This window comes from Mucor mucedo (genome assembly GCF_025094135.1).
Source record: "Mucor mucedo strain NRRL 3635 chromosome Unknown EV154scaffold_16, whole genome shotgun sequence".
Lineage (NCBI taxonomy): Eukaryota > Fungi > Mucoromycota > Mucoromycetes > Mucorales > Mucoraceae > Mucor > Mucor mucedo.
The window spans coordinates 238,875-256,309 of record NW_026252300.1 but is presented as its reverse complement, the minus strand read 5'-3'; the positions used below and the strand labels follow the sequence as shown (position 1 = coordinate 256,309).

The following is a 17,435-nucleotide window of genomic DNA, read 5'->3' as shown; positions in this document are numbered from 1 at the left end:
TGATTTTTTTGTAGAAAAGTATATAATACAAAAGAATTAGCAACATTGGGTTCACAGATACATTTATATATTTATTGAATTACATTTGTAAACAACAGACTATTCAAAATCATGCCAACGCACTTTTATATTTAAAATATGCTGCAAATGTACTATTTAAATATTATGATCCATTTCCTTCCAATCGCCTTATTTTGTGCTGTAAAGTTTTGGTATCTCATATTCCGAAAACCATTCTAATTCATCATTTAATTGTGTCTGTTTAGTTAAAGTAACGATACTATCTAAAATTGTAAAGAAGATATCAATTGTATATAATCGCTGGATTCAATGTATACAGTGCAACCAAATGTAATTATAATGCGGCAATTACTCAATAAAAACGCAATTACGCGTCTGTCTGTGTTGTTGGAAGGTGGCTAAACTTACTTGTATTAAAATAACCCTTGGTTACTCCTCAATCATCTTCCGGTGCCATATTGGATATTTTTGCCTCCTAAATATCTTATCCATAAACAACATTCTTGCCGTCGAGTTCATTTAAAATCTTGTATGCAGTGGTATTTAAACCATCAATTACAAATGCTCATTCAATCTCAGAATATAGAAAAACTTGTTTGGTTCTGAAGATCACTGTATATTTTGTGTACAAGTCTAGTACTAATTCGTAAAAAATAGTAGCCTACACCACCGCAGATTTTTTCAGTGATGAGTAAAATTTCTTAATTTGAACGTTTGTGTAAGGGAGGATGAAAAAATTGCCTTATAAAGAATTATAGTGTAACGGTTTATTTTTAAATAAATTATATTTTTAAAAATAAAATACTAGAATTTCAGTGCTAGTATTGGTAGGTAGCCGGGTTCCCAGGGTGCTACCAGCTCGTATGGCAGTATCGGTTGGTAGCCGGGTTCTCCAGGATGCTACCAGCTCGTATACTAGGCAAACGGGGACTATCCTAACCAGTTGGGCAGCCAGACACCAATTGTGCCATTTGATAGATTCAGAGACCATATATAATGACAGGTACATTGATTGGCAAATAAAAACTATACAAGCTTTGACCAGGCAGACAGACGGTTGCAGAACCAATCAGTACAGCTTACATCCCACTAAGAAAAACACTGGAATTGGATTACATAATCCAGACGGTAACGTATAGGGCCAAATTGAATGTTCTATAAAACAAATAGGAGAGATTAGCGATCATGACAAACGATTATATTATCCTACATACCTCTACGATGGTTATGTTATCTTGCTTGTCTACAGTAATCAAATTTCTATTAGAAAATTTTCTTTTTGCGCGATTACATGTCATAAAATACCTTATAAATCATTTGGTCATGGGCCGAACACGAACGTGATTCTCTATAGTGTAAAATAACAATAAGAAAACACATTACTTAGATAAGTTATTCATATTTACCAGTTAATCGCAGGTTATGGTCTATACGGGTGAAACGACATTGGACTTTATAAATGGACATGTATTGTCTTACTATTCTCCTGACATTCTTATAATATTGATCGGAAGCTATGAAAATGTTAATCTATATATTCTGTAGCAGTAGTTGCTCTAAATACCTCGTAATAAGTTCAATCAATGTAAAAAAACAAAAAACGAATGAAGGTTATTGAAGAAAACTTAATAAAAAATTTTTACCTTTATGCCAAAAACAGTCACCATTAAGAGTATTTGAAAGGTCAAAGGCCAAAAAGAGAAGCTGTTCCTTTTTCTTAATTCAAGATGTTCGAACATAAATTCCGTGGAATCAAAAAAACTGAAAAGGCTCGCCAAACAATTTATTGTGCTGAATGCCAAAAAACAATAGTTTCACAGAACATCAAGCGTCACTGTCGTACTGCTGGTCACCAAAAAGCACTGTCAGCAAAAGTCACTCCTATAACTCCCAGTAACATTTCGATTTCTGAAGATAACGACCCCGAATCAATTGTTGATTTATCAGATGAAAACATTCAAGTATCCGAAGATCTGTTATTGAACAGTATTGAGGATCAGTATAACGAGGAAGATATTGAAACTTCTAGTGAAATCGATGATAATGATTCTGATGATGAATCAGAGTCAGAAAGAGAGCAAGTCAATGAAAGCACACTCAACGGCACTGCTACCGAATTTTTTGTTGGAAGATTTAGTGCAGTTCAGAACGAAGCTAATACCGAAGATGCAACCAACGATATTAATACATTTAATGGTATGGTACCCATTTGGGAGGCCTCCTCTGGTGTTGAATGGAACAACTTCGTTGAATCAAACTATCCTTTCAACACTACCCAAAATTTTGTTTTGCAAGCTCTTGTAAATGGAGACGACGACCAGTTATCCAGAAGACAATTAAAGAAAATGCTTTACACCATGAACTTGTTGCTCAAATTAAAAGATAATGCTGTAGAAGAGAACAGAAGTTTCGAACTTCCGGCTCTGGACAATCTTTGGAATTATCAATCTCGCAAAGGCAATAATATCCCTGTTTTTAAAACGGATACAAAAACTACCACTGTCAAAGCCTTTAATAAGCTCCAAAATAAAGATGAAATGGTCGAAAGAAAAGTCTTCTTGAATCTGCCTTCTGAGCATATCAGACTAGCAACATCGAACCCAACGAAGGCCAGTAAAATTACCAAGCTTCCCGATCATACACCTGATCAATCGCTTGATCTTCATCAAGGTAAAAAGTGGAAAGAAAACCCTTCATTCCAACACCCTATGGTAACTGAAATGGGAAAAGATTACTGGGTTGGAGACTTTGTCTACTTGAGAAGTAAAGACCTTTTCTTGATCAAGTCGTTTCATACAAAGAATCAAATTCGACTCGCTGCAGGCTACCGTGTTTTTAAGCAAGACGATTGCTTTGGGATTTCAACAATTACCATGGAGATTCCCTTGGTCCAATTAGGAGGACATTACGAATCCAATGTATGCGGTAGCAAATGCTTTTCTTTGGATTGTGATGGTCAAGGACTGGATTATTTGCATGAATCTTTAGTTCTTAGCAAATCTCCTTTGAAACGTAACAAGTGTGACAGCAATGGAAACGTTGTTCAGAATCAGTATTATAAAGTCAAGGTAACGCCAATTACTTTATTTTCTGATGACTATTCAGGAAATATGTCAAAGCAGCACAATCCGTACGAAAGTTGGTCTATGAACTTTGCTGGATTGCCTTTTGAAGACAGATCGAAAAGGGAAAACACTTGCTTCATTTGGACGGCGCCCAAGACAGATGGAATTAATGCCTTAAGTATCATTCCTTTCATTGTTGATGACTTAAAGATACTTGAGAAGGGTGTACTAATGTATTCAGCAGAAGAAAATGAAATGATTCTAGTAACAGCGCCATTAATGTTCATTATGGCCGATAACCCAGCCCATTCAGACATCTGCGGCATACTTGGGATGACAACAGTTTTTCCGTGTAGAAAATGTTACTTCCGTAACATTAAAAAGCGCAAAAACGAAATTTACGCAGTGACTCCTGAACAGTTACTCGCCAAATACAATAATAGAACCAAAGGCGACTATGTTCTCGCTTTGGATCCAAATGCAGTCATCACCAATGCTGTAGAATTCCCTGTTGCAGCAAAGCTTTTGAGCTATCGAAATCTTGGTGGGAGTGAAAGATTACTAGAATTGGCCAGCTATAATCCTGCAGAAGATACACCAGTGGAAATTCTTCACACAATTTTGCTTGGTGTTGGTAAGTATCTCGTGAACCATTTGATAAAGGTGACACTTTCAAAGAACAAATCGGCCATGGCGATCTTGATAACTGCAGTGAAACGCTATGAATCCTGCAAAAATTACAGCCGTAATTTCTCAAGACAGCTCAAACATTGTGGATCGTTTCTTGGCCGAGATTATAAACAATTGCTTCAAATTCTGCCATTGATCATTTCGCAATTATTTGTCGATCCAGTTCGTGATGCTGAAATCATCGAACTTAACAAGCCTCTAAGCAAGTTGGGTGAGCTGTGCTCATTAGTTTTTGTCCGTCGTGTGCACATGGGGTTTAGTAAGTATGTGAATGATGTGCATGAAGTCATACATGAGTTAACGAAGAGAATCCATGCCTTTGATCTTGCAATCTCAAACCCCACGCCATATTCATGTAAACCTAAGATGCACCTCTTGCATCATCTTCGTGATGATCTGATCAATTTTGGGTGCGCTTTACACTATGAAACAGAAAAAGGTGAGCAATTCAACAAATTTTTACGTGAACATCTATTCCACACAAACAGAAAAGATACGTCCAAAAGCCTTGCGCTGAAATTTGGTAAGCAAGAGCTACTTAGACATATTGTCGATGGAGGGTCTTGGGTGAGCAAAGATATAAAGAGGGTCCGGTACGGCTCGAAGCTCAAAAATTATATTGATATGGCAGGTGATGACTTTTTCTTGGAAATGTTTGGTAGCTCCCGTGAGTTTGCCGATAACAACTACTCGGGGGTAAATACCTTTTCAGTGGGTGTTTGTGGTTTGTTTTCTGTCTGCATAGATAACAACACATCAGTATTTGTAGGTGAGATCACCAAAAACAATGGTAAATTGGTTACTTTGCAGCGATTTCAACCTGATGTTACTGGTAGAACCGGACAGCCTATTAGCTGCACAACTGATGGGTTTATCGAAATTGAGGCAGATAAACTTATTCCAAAGGGTGCTCTTGATATGTTCAACAAAGATGTCAATGGAAACAAGATTATCAACCCATATAAATTTAACACAACTATGCTCCTGACACAGCTTAAATAAAGAACATCTAAATATTTCAAAGACAGGGATTTCGTGCAACAAACACACCTATTTATGAGCATTCTAGTTGCACACGACCATTGTATTTTTAGCTTTTTTATTATTTTCTATTTTTTTATTTTTCAGCCAATCAGATCATGAGGATACAAAAATTTACTTGTAATCGACTAAAAAATCCGCGGTGGTGTAATATACAATTTTTTTAATAAGATTGGACAGTGCATTTAGTAATTACAGAGTTCTCTAACAAGCGCAATCCTTCTCAGTACTTCTGCTCATTTGATAGTTAATAAAATTATCTATTGAAAATGTTTCAATACGTATCTGAAATAAAAACTACTCGACGTGCCTTTCTTCAAACAAAATTTATTTAAATATGGCAGTTTATTTTGTACTGACCTTAGGCCTGGACACATTTGCCCTACTTGAACAATTTAAACGATGCGTTTCATCTCTAAGTTTAAGTATCACAATTGCAATGATATGATATCTAGACACTATCCTATACCACATCAAAACTTACGCTAAGGTAGTCAAAAAGAGATCAATTAAAAGGGATAAAGTACTAGGTTGATGAAAATAGTGGGTTTTACCCAATATTTGTGAAAAAAATAAAAAGACCTGTTTTGCGAAAATGTAATTGTACCAAATTAGATCTCGGAAGAAACATACTTTAATGTCAATTGCACAATAAAATATACGCAAAGTTTCTATCGCGGTCAATTTTTGATCAAATATTAACAAGCAAAAATGCGATGAATTTTTGACCGCCGTCGCGGCGATGGCGGTCAATTTTTCACAGTAATCGCGGCGATGGCGGTTAATTTTTGCGATTTATAGTCAATTTTTGACCGTGATCACCGCGATTGTCGTCGACTATATAATTATACAATCGCAGACTAGATAGAAAATACGTGTTATGACATTATACCCTAGTTAATTCCACATGTTCATTTAAAGATAACAATTCTTATAAATATTGAGCACGTCTCTTGAATAAAGTAGTAACTTTAGTTCTTATTGTACTCGTTTACAATTAATTCGATAAATCATGTATTTTGATAAAAAATAAGTACTAATTTATTCATTTAACCAATTATGATAACACTCCAAGTTCTTCTTGTAAGATGGACTCAAAATAGGACCAAAAGACGATCTTCTATCCAGTGCTTTGTTAACTTCTTTTCTCAACAAGGTTGCTACAGATTCCACTTTTTCCTTATACACCATTAATTGTTGTAATAAAAGAGTCAACTTCTCGCTGTCGTCGGGGCTGAGTGGTATACGTATTCTTTTGCTTATTCGATGAGTGGTAAAATTGGAAGGGGAGCCAAGACTTGTTTGTAATAAGTCGCCTTTGATGCCACAGATTTGAAACGAGGTTACTGTGAAAGACGGTGGATAAATAAAGCTAAAAGAACTGATTTCTTTTTGTATGATTGTTTTGGCTTCCAGAAGTGGTTTAAAGTGGTCATCCTTGACCTTGGTAGTGGTGGCCTTCCTTCCGACTTCAATATTCGCTATATCAATGAATCTCTGATTGATAATAACTCCAAGTCTGTAATCGATTTTGAACTTGCTCTCAAAGCTTTTCAATACTGTATCGCCGCTATATAGAGCAGACAATGGAGTTAGTATTCTCTGATATCCATCCTTTTTTTTAAAAAAAAATACAAGCTTTGTATTTACCTCTTGACTTGTACGATGGAATCAGAGAACATGGCTTCTATGATAGGTCCCCAGATATTTATGTTATAATCTTGTTCTGATTGTTCATGAGCAACAGATAAGTCAAGTAGGCTTGGTTTGGTGTACAAGGCATTCATACTATACGCATAAGATAGTCGCATTATTGTGTTGTTAGCAAAATATCACGCATAAAAGCTGGGAATATTTGGAACTTACATGGTGGTAATAATCTTGTAAAAATATAAAGAATCTTTGGGACATTGTTGCTGGTATGATAAAGATCGAATATACCTCTTATAAGCTGTTGACTTCTATGATATTAAATGCTGTTAATTAACAATATTCTGATTTGTAAATTTGCTCCTCATTCACATGCCTTTTGTGTTACAGAGTTTACCGCAGCAATCAGTTTTGGATGTAATGCTGGTAATTGGTCCTCTTCAGTACTTTGATGAGCAATCAGTAGCTCCTTCCAACCATCAACATCATCTTGTTGAGACGAGCTCCCTTGGTTTGACAGGTCAACAATGCTATTTTCAGTTAAACTTAATAAAAGATAGGTATTTATATTTAGTGATTGCTAAACAAAGTATTTGGTATGCTTAGTGGTACTTACTTTTGGGACAAACGGCGGTCCTTTTCGGTACGTTTGGTTGACTAGATAAAATAAAGACTCTGTTGTTAGAGCTATGTATTACATTTGATATAAGTTTTTGTGTCTTACAGAGGATGCTTCTTGGGACAGCATGTGGTCCAATTTTCTTTTGTTTATGTTTGCGCTGATTATATCTTTAACTGTATCAGTCCAGTGTGTACTTTCAGTAATCATCTAAAATGATAATTAGTCAAACGTGTTATAATCTGTATCTGACAAACTTCATACTGCAAAATTATCGCGTATATATTCTTCATATAAGAATTCTTTCAGTTGTTTGTCTTCAACTTCCTCATATACAGACTTAAAGGCAATTTTCAGTTCCTTTTTAGCATAAGTACGTGTCTTGAATCCGAAATGAATATAGAATGATTGTGTATCAAAGTCTTTTCCTTGTTCAAGTATGTAAGCTTTCTTAGACCTAAAAAAACATAGATAAGTAACAGGACAAGCAATATGGTGTCATATCATATATTTACATTTTAAGAGTATCAAAGATTTTAAAGAAAAGTAACAATTTTTTTTTGTATGAAACAAGATTTTATTAAAATGAAAATTAGAAAAATGGATAAAAATAAGGGTTATATATACTTGTTTTTTTAGTGTCTTTTCGTTTAGTCCATAGACTAATAAACAGGATTTGAAGTTGCATAATCTCATAGTTGCTAAGTTTTTTGATGTCAGTAATAAAATTTTAAACTGAAGAAAGAAAGCTTGACAACCTTTTTTGTTGTTGTTTTTCTGACTTCATTTTGAACATTGTCGAATGAGTGAAATCCCTTAAAAAAAAGTGTCATATACAGTATGTCGTGTCTTTCTGACTTTTTAATCTTTAAATCATTTATCTGACAATAATCATGGAAGTACCAACGGCATCAATCTGACTTTCAATGATAAATTAGTGTAAGTGATATTGATGATTTTATTTTATCTAAGATATTTGTTTCCACATAGATTTTATCAACAATTGAGCGATTACTTGATCAACAATTAAAGTCTTTTTTTAAAAGCCAACACATTATTTTAATGTTTAAAAATAAAAAATTTATTAAAGCAAACAAAACCAATATAAACAGATACACAATTGACATTCAGTAATGAATGTTGCCCTAGATTGGCCACGTGGAGGCTTGAATCTTTGCCATCTCTTCAAAGTGTTTGATAAAGGTCAAAAAATATGGCGTAAAGAAAAAAAAACCTTTATCCATTCCTCAGCTACCGCCCCTCCATCACTGCCATCTTACAACCGTTATATCCAGTTAAGGACCGCCTAGTAAATACAGTTTACTTTCTACTATTAGTGTTTATTTACCAGTGATGGCAAATGAAAGACGCAATCTAGATTACAGTCTCTGAGATCCCAGCTATACTCAACCCAACCACTGATCAGGCTCAGTATTACGGGGTTTTATAGTGTTATGACTTTAATAAGTTACGAAGGTAAGACAGAGAAAAAAAAAGAAAACGGCTGTGTTTTTTTAGCGTCAAGAAAAAAAGAAAAAAAAATTGGGCTGAATTCACACGTATAGATCTTGTTTCAGGGTCATCGGGATTCGTTCCGTTTTGCATCTACAATCCTTTATTTACCATCCTTGTGAAAAATAAATAAACAATTTATTCCTTAAAGGCATTAGTTATGATAGGATAGGATTTATGGAAATACTTTTTAAAAGTGGGTCATTTTTATTTAAAAAAAAAAATCGGTATTATTTATTCATGATATTTATCATCTTATTCCACATCGCCTCATCATCATCCTTTTTTTCAAACTCGGCTTTTGTTGTCCAAGCATTGTAATTGGATTTGTTTTTTATTGACTTCAGTAATGATTGTCTCGGTTTCGTTTTCGGTACGGGAACTACACACCAACTAGAAACAACCATATTTGGAAAGTTTTTTGAATCAAAAAAATGAAGTTCGAAGTTCAGCCAATAATTGATGGCCAAATTAAAAATAAAGTTGTATTTACCAATAATTTCTTATTTAAAGTCTATTTTTTATTTATTTATGCCTCGGAAGACATATGGTTTTTTTGTAGCAACTAAAAATAGGCTTTCTTTAAAGAAAGGAAAAGACACATGTAAAAATGCTTGAACATGCACCAGAAAGAACTAATAATACAGTAAATTGTCACATCACATTTAGGATGGATAGTAATATACAAGTTTATCATGAATCACACATTAACCCGCTTGTTCTCATCCTACCGTTGAAGTCTGTACACAGGAAACAACTCTGTGGCGAGTAGATTTTTCTTCTGCAAAAAGCAATAACTACAATGGAATAGTCCTGGACAAAAAATATTAATAAATCCGAGTGTAAATATTACTCTCGTCATTTGATGTTTTATTACTGTTAATCACTCTGACTAATATATATACTCGGTATGGAAGGGCTAAATTTAACGATATATTGATTATTTACTATCAACAGGTTATTACATCATGATCCAATAAGCCACATAATATTCCCCCTATAACTGTATAATTTTTCATACAAATATCCCTGGTTTTTTCTCAGACCATCATAAGTCTTTTAATTAATTTTTTTTTCGTCTACACATAATGGTATGTTCCACTTGTAATAAACCCAATAAACAAGTGCGTGTGAAAAGCGCTTCGATTAAAGGCATGACAAACGGCCAGGTATGTGATGTTTGAGATATTAAAAAATAGATAAAACAGAATAAAAAGAAGTAATAAGAAATGAGTCTCTATTAATCCTTTATTAAAGTTCTGGAGAGAAAGTCATCGCAAAAGGGAGGACGCTTTTTATATCAAACATCTGGGAGATTGAATCTGGTAAGGAATAGGCAGTGGCTTGTTTCTATCTTCTGAAACATGGCAATTAGAATTACATGGTCTTAAGTCAATCAATACTTTCTTATATTGATTGGCCCAAATTATTAAGTGAAAAATTCTCATTAGCTGACACTTCAGTAACAGATTAATGAGAATCAAAACAACCAATAATAATATAATTTCCCAATATATAATCTGTAACAAGATTATACTGGTAATATGAGAGTACCACTCGAATATTATAATTTAACCACATTGAAGGTCATTCTATACGATATTTATTGGTTCCTGGCAACATCTTTACTATGTTTGAAAATAACCTAAAACGAAAAAACGCCTTAAGCCCACAGAGGAAATACGACAAGGTAGAAGAGATTTTTAAGTGTTTAAATTTGAAATTAGTGAACGAGGTTCAAAAAGACGTCCAGTTCGAGTATGTATCCTGACCAAATTATTTTTCAATTACTAATTTTTCTTTTCTTTCTTTTTAGTACTTGTTATCTTCATTTCTCATCCATTGAAGGTGCGTCTGTGTTTTATAATAACTATATTAAAAAGGGCATCACCATCAACAACATGCATTTTACACTCCTTCCCGCCCGATTCCGTGATGGCACTGTGGTCACTTACCAATTCCAAAAATTAACTTTTAACAACCCGCCAAGTTCCAATGTTAACGTAATTCACACTGCTACCACGTCTACACCCATGCCTTCCACCACGCCTATACCTGCTACCACGCCTATACCTGCTACCACGCCTATGCCTTCATTACAGGCCACTGTTGATTTCACACCCAGCCGTGAATGGAGGCAACAGACAAAACGTGCGATAAAAAAAATCAGTAAGGAAATAAAGCAACTGAAGAAGGCACGTACACATTTAAAAAAAGCCTTAAGAAACGAGCACTAAAATTAACACGTTTTCCGCTTATGACACAAATCATTACCTTTTTTCACTTATCACGTATACAAATTTTGAAATAAATTTTCTTGGCTATGGCAAAAAACAAAAACAATTTGAATGTTTAACTCAATAAAGATATCGCATCATTAACGTGCTTAGATTTTTTTTATTAGATAATAACAAATGGCGCTCCCCTCCTCCCATAAAAAGTATATATCCAATTCATTTAAAATTATTAAAAAAAATAAGCATTCTTCTCTCTCTCTTTTCTTTTGCTTCGGGTTGCACACAGATTTAACACTTGTTCCAATTCATATTTTTGAGAGCCTGTATATACCACCCCTCTTTTTTCCAAATATAGTAATTACCGCCCCTGTTCGGTCGCACCGGACAGTAGATGTCCGGTGGAAGTGGATCACTTAATACGCATTTATTAGGCTCAATTGTGGATCACTTTATACGCATTTATTAGGCTCAATTGTGGATTACTTTATACGCATTTATTAGGCTCATTTGTGGATCACTTTATACGCATTTTTTAGGCTCATTGTTGGATCACTTAATACTTATTTTTTAGGCTCATGTATAGTGTATTTTTGGATCACTTAATACTTAGTTTTTAGGCTCATGTACAGTGTATTTTTGGATCACTTAATACCTATGTTTTAGGCTCGTGTACAGTGTATTTTTGGATCACTTAATACCTATGTTTTAGGCTCACTATATTTTCATACATATGAATCTTCTAAACATAGTTTGGTGATGAGATATTGGTAAATGGGAGAGACATCTTCAATATATTGTACATAGGCAAAATCTGGTCTTCATACACCATCAGACGTATCCCATAAAACCTTAAGGTTTTCAAGAAGGTCCTTACTCTCCAACATAGCCCACTCAGCTCTCTTCTTGGCTTTTACCGCCTCATAACTGATTTGTTTCCTTATTTGCTTCTTAAGTTTTTTTTGTCGACTCTCAAAACGGAATTTCTATCGGCCTTCTTTTGCTGCTGGCGGATACAGTATGCAAGCCTTCCACCCTGGTCAGGACGCCCATGCTTGACACCAACGATTACAACATGGTGTTTGACCTTCAAGTGCTTGATCAGGGATGATCTCGAGTTGAACGTCTTATGGCACTTACCACATGTCAACTTGTCTTTAATTAATGTGTCATCAACATCTTCGACATCAACTTCCTCAAGTGATACTTCATTCTTTGACTGGTTCAATTTTATGAAGAGTATCTCGATTAAAGGATTTCTTGGGGCTACTTCTACTCTTTTAGGAACAATAAGACTCTCGCCTTCAGCAATACTTTCTTGATTGTTTATTTATATAATCGTTGTAAATTGTAAAATGGAAAAAGCAAAATGGTACCTAAATCCCCCCCCCCCCCGCCCCTCCTCAAACAATTATTCGGACCTGGTTCATAGGCCTAAAAAATAGGTATTAAGTGATCCAAAAATACACTGTACATGAGCCTAAAAAATTAGTATTAAGTGATCCAACAATGAGCCTAAAAAATGCGTATAAAGTGATCCACAAATGAGCCTAATAAATGCGTATAAAGTGATCCACAATTGAGCCTAATAGATGCGTATTAAGTGATCCATTTCCACCGGACATTTACTGTCCGGCGTGACCGAACAGGGGTGGTAATTACTATATTTGGAAAAAGAGGGGTGGTATATACATTTTCTCCACGGAAATGTCTATATTTATGTATGTGACACATAGCTGTGGCACGTTGTTATCTCGGCCTTACATGAATTCTGTCATAACATTTTATCACGAAGATGGAAGAGGAGATGTCTTGACGGCAAGAAAAATTAGGCAACAACACATGATGAAGCCTCTTCCTTTCGTCTCAAAAGCCTGACCGATCTCAAGAAGCTTATTAAAAACAACACTTATTTAGAGTTAAATACAACCGAAGAGCTTAACGATGTTACCATGGAAAAAGCAGCAGTTACGAAGAAGAGGGTGAGCGAGTACAGCACATATGAAGGAAATAACAGGCTGTTGTATCTCTTTTTTGTGGTTGAAAAACGTACGGTGAATAGCGCAGCTGCGAAGGCTGCGAACGTTAACTAACATACTGCTATAAAATGGAAGAGAAAGTATAAAGGGAATTCTGAAGAATACGTGCTTTATAAGCTAACAAACCTTGTACCTTCCCGTCCTGAAAGCCAGTTGAATGATGGGCACAAAGTCCACTTAAAAAATTTCTTTGATGAAAACAAGAGGACAACAATCACCGACGCCGTTGAATATTTGAAGGAGAAGTTTGCTGATCTTGATGGATCTACCGACTAATACAATTTATACTATCCACGCATCTCATCAATTTTTAATAAATCTTTTTCAAAATTTTGCAGTGTTAAAGTCCATAAGTGATGCCAATCAAATCAAACAATGCTTTTCATGGTATATACCCAGCTTGATATTTCCAATTTATCATGTTATTAACGCTTGCAACCTCCTTTCTCGTGATGCTAAATTTCTTATTGCATATTGCCGCAGTTATTTACATTATTATAAATTGAATGAAGGCCCGATTTGTCGTTTGATTTTTTTTTATTCTAATGGAAAAATAAGAGACTACATTACGTTAAAAGATGCAGCATTTTTATTTTTATTTTATTTAAACAAGGTGGTCTATTTTCTTTTTTAACAATCTGAGGTTCTTGTTTTGCGTTGTGATTTTTGGTAATACATTTTCCGACAGCCATTGTAACTCGCCCTTTGATTTTTCTTGTTGGGCTAAAAGAATAATCCCTCTTAATGTTTTGTGAGACACGCTGATTTTGTCGGTTTGTTCATTCAGTGTACGCAATACATCAAACACAAGTGACACGTTTTGGTTATCCAATAAAGTAGAAATGTAAACGTCGATGAATTCCATGTCCAATCTTGTATAAGGAGCAGTAGGGAATGGAATTATAGGCGAAGCCTTTTCTCTAACTGGAACAGGGATATTGCCTTGGTTTTCAAATCTGGACATTGTGTACTTATTGAATAATTGTTGAATGCCTTCTCTATCACCTTCCAGTGCCAATTTAGATAGTTTCGCTTCCCAAATACCTTGACTATAAACAACATTCTTGCTATCCATTTCGGTCAAAAGTTTGTCTGCAGTAGTATTTAAGCCCTCGATGGCAACGGATGCACGAACCATAGGGAGATAATAGTCGGGTGAATCAAGATAGGGCCATTTAGCAAGATCGTCCGCATGGTGTTTCTCCTTATGAACGTATCGCACTTCTTTTTTCATTTCTTCCATAACCTCTTTGGCTTTTTCGGGTAATTGTGCTGTGACGCAACAATCCAGCATAGCTGTGTAAGTATCCCAGTTTAATCTATGTTGGGCAATTTCTCTATCCATCTCACTCTTCACAACTGTCATAGCTCTCTTTGCTTGTGTAGGTTCTAATGATGATAATGCAAACATTGTGCGATAGATACCAACATCACGCTTCAGACCATGAACTTTGAGGGTTCTCCAACGACTACGGAATGCTTGATTCTTGCCTCCGGCAGCTAAACATGTGATCAATGTTGAGAAAGTATATCTGTCATGAGGTATATGCGCTTCAAGCATGATCTTTTCGATTTCAAATACACGAGGGTCCAATTTGAATTGATTATGTTTAGGTGATCTAATGGGCAAAAGAGAGTTTAATCTGTAATTGTCGTAGTAGTAATGACCATCGCGATGAGGAATACAGGCACGGAATAAGGCATGGAAGGTGGCATGATCTAATGTGTTGATACCTGCAACTTGCATCTTGGATACAACCTCTAACGTCTTGTCTAATCTGACATTGCCTTCGGAATTGTACTCCCTTGATTTGGCATATCCCACCATCATGACACGATGACTAACTTCGTTGGGTTTAATATTGTGAGCTGGCATATATGTTTCGAAGATTGATTCAGCTTTTTCCATTGGGAATTGAACGGGATCGATGCGATTAGCGATGGCGAGATACTCCAATACAACATTACAGTCTGTAATATCAACAGGCTTCTCTCCAACAAACATATCCTTGGTCAATTGAGACCAAGATTGATGTAATTCATCTAACTGAGTTGAATCTGTTGGCTTTAAATCAAGTCCATGAACACCACGAGTAGCTTCCAGTTGGTTACACATTTTTTCTAATGCTGCTTTATGAGCGATAAGCAACATAGTCTTATCTGATGCACTGTCGGGATATAATTGGTTACACATATCAACATATTTTGAGGTCTGAGAGATGTCGCCTTGGAAACCGTAACAACGAATCAACTTGAGAAGGATATGACGAGTGAGTAAATTCTCTCCTTTTAACTTTTCCAACATCTCTTCCACTTTATCGTTCGACGCAGATGAAGCGTAAGAAATGACAGCGCTTGCATAAAATTGTCTTTTTTGTGCTGGATTGTCGTTTTTAACCAAACAAGCGGTAATAGCGTCTGATCTGTGCATCATACCATAGGCCTAATAAGAAGAAAAAAGTCAATTTTTCAAATTATCTCATCCTTTATCGTACGAACTTACTCTCATAAGTAATTCCCAAGCAGTTTGATCATTTAATGTTGTCAAGTCGAAAATTTCTGTAAATTTATCAACAAGAGCACGTAAATCTTCAGCACGGTATGTAGCACCAAATCTAAATCCCATCTTCAATACACTCTTCCAAACATCCATGTTTTCCAATACTTCCAAAGGCAACTTTGTATTTTCGGAATAGAACCAGTTAGCAACAGTTGCACAACTGTCCATATCAAAAGGTAAATCTCGAAGCATATCCACTAAACAAATGTAAATGGCAGGTGTGGCGATGCCAGAATCTTTAGCATTCTGAACAGTCTTGATTGCGCTTTTTAAGTTGCCAGTGCTTTTAAAGTCTGCCAAACGCTCGAAAACAGAAGATTCAGTCATGGCAGGTTTAGCGACAGTCGATTTGGTAATTTTCGTAACTGTTTCATCTTTTTGTAAGATTGTGGTTGTTCCAATTGAAATTGCACGAGTAGCTAAAGCTAAGGGGATGAAAGAAAAGTCAGACAAATTAGGGTAAAAAATAAAAAATAAAAAATAAACTTACAAGGAGTCAGAGGAGCTGCTCGATTAATTAAGGTGCCTTGAATCAAGGTCTTTAACTGAAAGTTTCTTGGTTTGACAATGGCCTTGCCTAGTTTGGGCAACATGTCAAATTTTATGTAGCAGCTGAAAGGGGCCCGTTGTATGTAAACTAAACCTGGGTCAACTATTATTTAAACCCTTATTTGAATATCCGACGTTAATACACTGGTGCACGTCATTTCTAACGAGACTGTTTAATTTCAGGAACACCTCCTCGATACTTCTTTTGGATGCGGTACTGGTTAATATATAATACGGTACAATTGTGGTATATATACGGTAACATTTTATGTATCTATCTATACTATATAAAGTATTCGACTAAAAAAAAAAAAAAAAAAAAAAAAAAGCACATAAAAAACGGAGATGTGACATTTTAACTGATAATTGCAAATCATTATTGTTTATGATCATTACATCCGCAATTATTTTGGTAACAAGAAAAGAAGGAACCCGTGAGTTTTTTTCTGTTCTAGCTTATTTAACGCTATTATACTTATTGAAAGCAAAACGTCTAAGTACAACTACAGCAGCTGGCCTACAAATTTTTACTGCATTATACGTGAAGTCGTTGGTTTGACAGCATTATTTCATTTTAAAGTTATCAAGTAGTACAATACAGCCCCTCAAAAATGTTAGAGTTTGTAAATCCAGACTACTTGCACCACACATTTCTTATCAGATCTTTTCAGAAATTTTTAGCAACACATTCAATTCGGTATGAAAGAATGAGTAAAATTTAGAGATAAAAATTGAAAGGGCTGCCATTATGAATAACCTGGAATAACAGTCCTGAATAATTTAGTTACGACGTTACCCGACAATGTTTGAACAAGCAGCTACATCGTTTATATAAGCGAGAAATATTTCCATGTATGTTGGTGTCAGGTCGTAATACTATGACAGTCGCTCTTTCAAACCTTCTATTCTTCATCTAATACATTAGTCAATCAATAACTTAATTAAGTAATGAATACTATTTACGTATAATTGTTGGACTAGGTATATGCCCAAAAAAAAAAAAAAAAAAAAAAAAATTAAACGTTTACTCACAGACCATGCCATCTTAACATTTTCTGGACTTCATAGGATCATCGTTTTTTTTTCAGAATTGCTTGCAGACTTACCAGATAGATAACAAGATAGAGTTAGGCTATAGACACCCTTAAAAGGTAGATGACAAAGTTTAAATAAGGTTGTAGACACACTTATAGGGTAGAAGTTAGATAGTAGATATACTTTCAAGGTAGGTGACAAGGTCGAATTAGGCTGTGGTCACACTTACAAGGTAGATGACAAGATATAATTAGGCTGTATGCAGACTGACAAGATATGATTGGAGACGTGTCAATTTTGACTATATATCTCAAACTATTGCCTCAAATTTGTCAATACCTGTGATAAATATCGAGGTATCTCTCCTTTCATATGCTCAATTGGATTTAAATTGGGGCGTATGGCGACCATGTATTAAAC

General features: G+C 35.2%; 4 protein-coding genes across 4 annotated transcripts; 1 reads left to right on the top strand and 3 right to left on the bottom strand.

Annotated features, from left to right (window-relative positions):
* Positions 1-360: 360 nt before the first annotated feature.
* On the top strand, positions 361-4,778 carry EV154DRAFT_478256 (uncharacterized protein; the record flags this gene model as incomplete). Its single annotated transcript, XM_051598178.1, has 6 exons — positions 361-415; positions 679-712; positions 830-1,149; positions 1,192-1,376; positions 1,441-1,545; positions 1,749-4,778. The coding sequence occupies 6 exons, from the start codon at positions 361-363 to the stop codon at positions 4,776-4,778; spliced, it is 3,729 nt and encodes a 1,242-aa protein (XP_051460998.1).
* Positions 4,779-5,858: 1,080 nt separating this feature from the next.
* On the bottom strand, positions 5,859-6,604 carry EV154DRAFT_578189 (uncharacterized protein; the record flags this gene model as incomplete). Its single annotated transcript, XM_051606547.1, has 2 exons — positions 5,859-6,336; positions 6,498-6,604. 2 exons carry the CDS (start codon positions 6,602-6,604, stop codon positions 5,859-5,861), a joined length of 585 nt encoding a protein of 194 aa, XP_051460997.1.
* A 4,979-nt stretch (positions 6,605-11,583) lies between these two features.
* On the bottom strand, positions 11,584-12,610 carry EV154DRAFT_578185 (uncharacterized protein; the record flags this gene model as incomplete). The annotated part of the gene is made up of 4 exons (XM_051606546.1): positions 11,584-12,149; positions 12,254-12,266; positions 12,462-12,543; positions 12,597-12,610. The coding sequence occupies 4 exons, from the start codon at positions 12,608-12,610 to the stop codon at positions 11,773-11,775; spliced, it is 486 nt and encodes a 161-aa protein (XP_051460996.1). The 3' UTR covers positions 11,584-11,772.
* An 829-nt stretch (positions 12,611-13,439) lies between these two features.
* Positions 13,440-16,059, bottom strand: EV154DRAFT_548993 (uncharacterized protein). Its single transcript, XM_051604842.1, has 3 exons — positions 15,922-16,059; positions 15,375-15,856; positions 13,440-15,314 (listed from the first exon to the last, which is right to left on the bottom strand). Exons 1-3 carry the CDS (start codon positions 16,022-16,024, stop codon positions 13,476-13,478), a joined length of 2,424 nt encoding a protein of 807 aa, XP_051460995.1. The 5' UTR covers positions 16,025-16,059; the 3' UTR covers positions 13,440-13,475.
* Positions 16,060-17,435: the final 1,376 nt, after the last annotated feature.

What these genes read in the sequence shown, in the direction of transcription:
- EV154DRAFT_548993 (XM_051604842.1), bottom strand. Translation starts at nt 16,024, where the DNA reads ATGTTGCCCAAACTAGGCAAGGCCATTGTCAAACCAAGAAACTTTCAG. An exon ending in AGCAGCTCCTCTGACTCCTT is followed by an intron (nt 15,857 to 15,921) that starts GTAAGTTTATTT and finishes TCATCCCCTTAG; the next exon opens with CTTTAGCTACTCGTGCAATT. An exon ending in CTTGGGAATTACTTATGAGA is followed by an intron (nt 15,315 to 15,374) that starts GTAAGTTCGTAC and finishes TCTTCTTATTAG; the next exon opens with GCCTATGGTATGATGCACAG.